At 33.2% G+C, this 7,523-nt stretch overlaps 1 protein-coding gene across 2 annotated transcripts in view; it reads right to left on the minus strand.

Annotated features, from left to right (window-relative positions):
- Nucleotides 1-5,036, minus strand: part of LOC306886630 (tetratricopeptide repeat protein 7B-like) — a 48,699-nt gene extending 43,663 nt beyond the window's left edge. For both annotated transcript variants that reach the window (XM_079443907.1, XM_079443906.1), the window contains exons 1-3: nucleotides 4,844-5,036; nucleotides 2,919-3,073; nucleotides 1,421-1,589 (exon numbers count right to left, since the gene is read on the minus strand). In XM_079443907.1, the coding sequence (XP_079300033.1) occupies nucleotides 1,421-1,589; nucleotides 2,919-3,073; nucleotides 4,844-4,964 (445 nt within the window). In that variant the 5' untranslated portion in view covers nucleotides 4,965-5,036. The remainder of the gene's footprint in view (nucleotides 1-1,420; nucleotides 1,590-2,918; nucleotides 3,074-4,843) is intronic.
- Between the last annotated feature and the right edge of the window lie 2,487 nt (nucleotides 5,037-7,523).

The following is a 7,523-nucleotide window of genomic DNA, read 5'->3' on the forward strand; positions in this document are numbered from 1 at the left end:
TGCGACGTCACTTGCATTCGACACGAATCGTGTCGTACTTTCACTTGTCCTCCCATACAGCAAAACGCTCAATGTGGCATAATGGACTATTAATAATAATAATAATAATAATAACAACAAGGGACTTAAGGGTATTCTGTAGTCTTTGACTAAGATGATAAAGACAATTCATAAGCCTATAAGTCTTGTGGACACACAGATACAGACCAGCAGATATGAACGTGCATTATGAAATGCATTAAGTGATATTAAAAGGACGCAATGCGTTAAATTGCACGTTAAACGTTTTCCTCCCATAGAAAATCATTTTAAATAAAACACATAATATAGCTTAATGGACAAAGACAATGATATAAAAGAGCTGCTGACCGTTTATTCTATTTGGAAAAACGCTTAACGTGAAACTTTGCATGTTGTGTTTATTCTGGGCTCACCTGCCTGTACATTTAGTTATGTATATTTTAATAATGATGAGGAGCATATTGAGTTTGATCATCTTAGTCCATTATGCCACATGGGAGGAAAATACTATATACATATTCTTTATATAAATAAACTGTATATTGAATTTGATATTTTAATAGCACTATCTTAACACATTAAGCCATTAAGTGTTTATGGTTTTCTGCGGGCGGAAAACTCTTAAAGAGAAACTTTGCGCATTGCGTTCATATTCTGCTGTTCTATAGCCACGGATTTGCGGATCTTTTCTTTTTCTCATACAGATGACGTGCAGGACCCTGTTCGTTATTGTACTAAATTAGTTTTAATCGTTTGATTAAAAAAAAGTGACGTCGCAGGTAGCGGAAAGTGCAAACGTCAATTGCAAGTGACATTGTAATTTTTTTTTTTTTTTTTTTTGTGTTCACCACCTATCTACTGTTGTAAAATGTTAAGAGATTCAAACAAAAAGTAATCAATAAATAGAACAAAATATCACTCGTGGAAGCGCAAGTGTCTTGAGAGTGCAAGTACTGAGAGTCTGCAGCCAGACCCTATTGGGATTTAGTAGCAAACACTTTTCTCTGCAGAGCATCACATACAGTTTTAAAGCAATGCTGCCACCCAAAGGACAAAAAATGACTTGCAGGGATCCGTGAAGCATCCCTGTACTGTTTTGACCAGGTGAGCATTAAAAAAACGAAGCTAAAAATGAATAAAAATGGCATTAAAATTAAATCAAATTAAAAATAAATTAAAAATCTTTTTTGTAATTATATAAGTATTAATATAATTAAATATGATATGCACCACCCACAGACATTTAGGGTTGGTAAGATTTCTTAAATGTTTTTGAAAGAAGTCTCATTCACAGTACATGATCACACACACAAAATAAATAAATAAAATAATGATATGGTATTTTTTTTCAATAAATTCTATTTTAATATATTTCTGAGCTACTACACTGATTATTTACCTTTGGTGGCATAGGCCTCAGCGATCATTGACAGTCTGTACACTGGAGCCCCTACCAGCTGCATCTCATCCAGATTCACACGACTGTACTGATTCAGTGCTTCCCTGTAATCACCCTCCACATAACACAGCTTAGCCATGATCAGACTGGCCTCCTGCATGTATTCAGGCTGGGAGAGAAAGACAAGACACATACCACCACATGATAGTACACAATAGTAGCACCACAATCACCTCGCATTTTCAGACACAAAACTAGAATAATTTAAATACATCGCTAAAATACAGATAAACACCAATGACACTGGAAAGGCTCCAACCATGATTGGTTTAAAGTCAATTTTAGATTTACCTAGGACTGAATTATCCATAACTATAAACTTTTTATTCCACTACTGATCTGGTTGTCATTGACCCCCAAAGCTTGGTATTGCGGTATTGCTAATATTGTTGGATATGATAAATTGCTTTTGGTTTTTCTCATTTAAAAATCTTTAAATAAACATATGATAAATTACTACATTTAAATCTTCTTATCCCAGACTTAGGGGACACTTTTCATTTTCACAGAATGTGTTTTTGCATTCTTTTGCACTGCTTTTCCATTGTTGTAAACATGCAGTAGATGGATGTGTTTGACAGTTGTGCTTACGTACACGTCTTTTGCAGTGTCTTGTGCATGACACAGTGTTCTTAAAATACATTCAACTTTTTAAAAAAAAGCATTTCTACATCTTGCATTTTTCCCAAATCCACTGACATGCATCTTGCACAAAAATGCATACTGTGTAAATCACCCCTTAGAATTCCTTTACACTAACCATTAATAATTTACTAAGCATTTTTAAATATAAAGGATATATTTAATTTTGACGATGGTTCAGATACATTTTAGTATCATTAAAATACTACTATAATTTTTTTGTGTATATTTATTATGTACATATAAATACACACACATGCACGTATAAGATAAATGTTGTTTACATATTAAATATATTTACATATCATATAAATTATATGAATATAAATACATGTAAATATTTTCTAAATACATACCGTGTATGTGTATTTATATATACATAATAAATGTACACAGTACACACACATATATTATTATGTAAAGAAAAAAGGTTTATTTTGGATGTGATTAATCATTTGACAGCACTAGTTTTTACTAGTTTAATTAGTTATCATACTATTTTATTATTGTTATATTATTATTTATTACTTAGTTTTGTTGTGTCAGTTTTATTAGTTTTCTTTTAATATATGTACAGTATATATAATTTTATTTCAGTTATTTTAGCACATTATGTTAAATTAAATAAAAATGAGAAATGTTGCTTTGGCAACTAGCTTAAATATATTTTATATTTGATTGTATTTCAGTTATTTTATATCCAGAAATATTTTTGAAATGCTTTTAGTTTTAATTTTAGTTCACTGTACCACTGATGCAGCAAACAGGAGTGATGATCCTGACAGTTCAGGCTTACCTTTAAGTTTCCCCGATCAAGTGCAGCCGTCAAGTGTTTCCGTACCTCCTGGAGGCGTGGCCGGGGCCCGCGGGGACTGGCTCCCTGCTTGATTGGGTTTTCCTTGAGGTACTGCTGGAGTTTGGCCTCCGCCAGCAGAAGCTCCCCGAGATCATCTACAAGAGAAGCAGAGGTTGAACTGGGCACCTGAAATTACTCAAATAAGCGCACACATAGACGGAAAGTAAATCATACACTAGGATAATTTAATCATAATGACAGTCAGCAAGCTCATTCCTAATGTACCACTGCAAATGATGGCAAAATTTGTATTACTGAGTGAGCTATTACTTTAATCTTTCTCTTCTGACTGAAAAAGTAATTGTGGAGAGTCACCACCTGCATATTTGAACAGTAACGTTAACACACAAGCACATTTGCAGTGCAAGAGAGAAGTGCTGATTGTGAGAACAGCATTACATAAAGCCCAGATATAATCCAGTGTTGCACCTTAACACATTCTTACATGTTTTAACACACGCACAGCTTGAAGAACAACCACGTGTGGTTTAATCTGCTGCCTTACATGCACATCTTAAATCTTTCATCATCTCATACAAGGTGAAACAATAATGCTTATTAATATGTAGTTTTTAATGAACAAGGCAAAATGCAAAGATGGAAACAGGCAATATAATCCACAACTGTGTTCATTATAGACATTAAACCAACCTTTAGGACAGGCTTTTGTAATTCATAAACTTTCCCCAGTCAAATACAACATCTTCCAGGGGGCTGTTTCATAAAACAAGTTTAGCAAATAAGCCAGGTTTATTTCAGTTAGTCTGACTTATTGTCATTTGATTTGGTTCAAAATAAGTCAGAATAAATGAAATAAGCCTGGTTTATTTCAGTTAGTCTGACTTATTGTCATTTGATTTGGTTCAAAATAAGTCAGAATAAATGAAATAAGCCTGGTTTATTTCAGTTAGTCTGACTTATTGTCATTTGATTTGGTTCAAAATAAGTCAGAATAAATGAAATAAGCCTGGCTTATTTGCTAAACTTGTTTTATGAAACCGCCCCCAAATGTTCACGAATGATATTGATGCAGAACATTCTTTTTTGTGAAATCTTTTTACTTAAAATATTTATAAAAATAAAAAATAATGATTAAAAACGTATCATTTATTAATTAATAATTATAATAGAATTAATTCATATTATTATTAACAGATAATTTTGTATATTACATTTTTTATTATTTTTTATTATTATAAATAATTGTTTAATTTCATTTTTACTTATAATCACTGCAAATAAATATATTTCTTTGTAAATTTTACATTTGCAAATGCCAATTGCAAGTTCTTTTTTAAATAAATTATTTTGAAATCTGTCGTTAATAAAGCATTGAAAACCTTTTTTGAAATTTCCTCTAACTTTAACTGATATCTTGTAATATTTGTGTACAGTTCTTGTCTACTCTTATAAATAATTTATTATACCTCTTTTATTTATTACTTTGTAGTTGTCTTTATCTGTGTGATTTAATTTGAAAATGTTTAAGTTTAAATATGCACCATTCAACTGTATCTAATGCAAAAGAGAATCCTATATTTTGACATTGACAAGAAGTCAAATAAAGACTCTCAATAAATTACTAGACTTAATACAAATATGATTTATAGAAACTATGAATATGAATGGACACAACTGTATGGACAAACAGGAAGTGTACTGGACAGATCAGCAGAGTAACACCAACAAGGCATTAATATCACATTTTAGACACACAAGAAAACATTCTCTCAAAGATTTGTAAATGTGTAGTTAAACGTCCAGGAATGAATGTGATACGGATTTTGCCACCAGGCCTGAGACTCACACACACTGTCCGAGCTAACGCGTTAGCCATGAGTACAGAAGACAGAAATCACACACACCGTTTGAGATGAGTTTCGCAGACAGCTGCCGCACGAGTTCTGGTATCTTGTCCCATTGTCCCTCTGATCGACAGCGCTCTATTTCAGTCTCTAATCGCGACCCGGACTTTCTGGCTGTCATCTTTCTGCCTCCTCCTGAGTCCTGACCAAAACACAACCGGAGCCGCAGCACAGAAACATGAAAGACCTGGAGAGGAGCATAAAAACAAGGACCGGATTACGCTTCCGGGCCATGATACTGAACTCTCATTGGACATATTCATGTCACGTGACTATTATTTTGACTATTTTTTTTCTCAACATTAATTTTTATGTTTTATTTTTTTTTATTTACCAATAATCCAATTAAAAAAATAATCTAATTAACACAATACTTCATTTCCATACTTAGTAATATGTTGCATAATTTTTACGTTGTCATTTTTGCCATAAAAAAAAAACAAACACACACAAAAAAAAAACACTGGCAAGTTTTTTTGAACACGCTTCATTAAACCATTAAACTTCTTCAAATAACAAACATTATCATTGTTTGCTGGCATTATCCAGTTGAACAGACCCGCAATAAATCCAAGCAGCATACATTAAAAAAGAAAAACACAGGCTGGCTAAATAAATAAATTCATAAAATTGATCAGGACTGGATGGGGAAATCAGGAAATCAGGGATTGAGTTCAGTGATCCTCTACTCTCTGCAGTTTTTCTTTATCCTGTAATAAAATAATTAACTCAAATCAGGATTCCATGTCTTTTATTTATTTGGTAACATGTCGCGTAATAAGCAGAATAATGCGAAGTCTCTGTCGGGTTTTATAGCTACTGGTAATCGTGATTGCATGTGGTTCATCAGTCAGCAGAGCGCGCTGCACTGCGGCCTCCAGTGCTGTAGGTGGCGCACTTCTGACATTTAGCAGCAGTGTGTCTGCGGCATGCTGGCCGGGGATTTGGACAGAAGATTGTGTAAATTATTAAATGTCTTAATCATTATTGTTGTAAGAAATTGACTGATTTTCATCGCCACGCCTTTACATTTCTGAGTAAATTAGATTTTCGTCGCTGTTGTACCAACGGTATTGTTTATTAACTTACTCGCTTACAGCTTGCATGCAAGTATATGATGTGATGTCGGAGACATTAAAATGTGTTAAAAAGCGTATTTTAAGTGTTTAGATATCAAGATAGACATATCGCTGTATATGATATATAATTATGTGACTTTGCTTGTTTCCATTTAAAATGTTATTGATTTGATTTCAGTGACATTTCAAGTCAAGGTCAGATGGTTTCCTTAGACTTTAGAGAGTTCAGAAATAAATCTATATCAGATACTTATATATACAGATACTAGAGCACTTTTTAGTCCATTAAAGACACATGTATTGTTTACCAGTTTAAATACGTGATAATAATGAATTTAGATCATACCTACTGTTTCTTATGAACTCAAACTCTAAATTCAAGTCTGAATAGCCCCAAACAATGTACATTTACTGCACAGTCTTGTATTGTTTACATAAGTATGTCATTTTTAATGCAGTTTAAAACGTTTTTTGTTTGATTTGTTTTAATCAAGAATTATATTTTCTCATAATTTGTACTATTCTGCTTTGTGCTTTCTGATGTGACATTTGTAGCTGAACTGCTCTGTGATTTATTTCAGATTCACTTTTGTAACCCGTCACTGGCTGCAGGATGTTCTTGACTTTGGCGCTTTTGCGGAAGGGAATCTCAGGAAAGCAGTGGATCGGGAAGTACCGTCGACCGCGGCTAGTCACCTGGCAGATGAAACGCAATATGATTAAACGCCTGGAACAGGAAGCGGAGAATGAATACTGGATCAGCCGGCCATTCATGACGCAGGAACAGGAGCAAGGCCATGCAGCACAGAGGCGGGAGTGGACGTGGCAACAAATCAAAGCTACACGACAAGCCAAGTTTCCTGAACACAAATACATTGCAGACCAACTAAACCACCTGAAAATCACCAAGACCTGGCCCAGCTAATCAGAACATCAAAGACTGATGGATCTCAGAGTTTGGAGAGAGGAAAATGATGAAAACCTAGGACTCTTTGTGTTTGATTTGATATTTTCTGCATTGTGCATCTGTATATGATATGTGCTGTGTTTATAAACTTCTGATCATCACATTTGACTCTTCTTCTTTTGATTAATAATGTAGTCTTAACTGTAAATTCTATTTTAATATGGTAAATTAAATTCTAAGTCAATTCCAAACAAATTTGTCTGTCAAAAATAACACCGAAAAAAAAAAAAAAAATCTGGGTGAATAAACTAGTCACTCTTTTGATTAGATATTTTCAATAAATCACATTTCCTATATGATTCATTCATAAATCAGACATTGTTTTCTCTCTCATGAACATGCCACAGATTACAACATTAATTTTTATTAATAAATATTACTAAATATAACCATATTACTAAATAATGAGTTGTACTGACACATTTTTATGATGCTATTACTTTAGTTTGAAGTGTAAACATTATAGTTAATTTAATTATTAGAATTGTATATACTGACCTGTTGAGCACAAATAATTACTCCCATGTGTACTATAATTATTCAAAATAATATGATATAATAATATAACACTCCCATGCACTAGAGAGCAGTGTACACGTCACAATGGCAAACCGCGTTCAAAACTTCACTTCCC

The sequence above is a fragment of the Barbus barbus genome (assembly GCF_936440315.1).
Source record: "Barbus barbus genome assembly, chromosome: 20".
Lineage (NCBI taxonomy): Eukaryota > Metazoa > Chordata > Actinopteri > Cypriniformes > Cyprinidae > Barbus > Barbus barbus.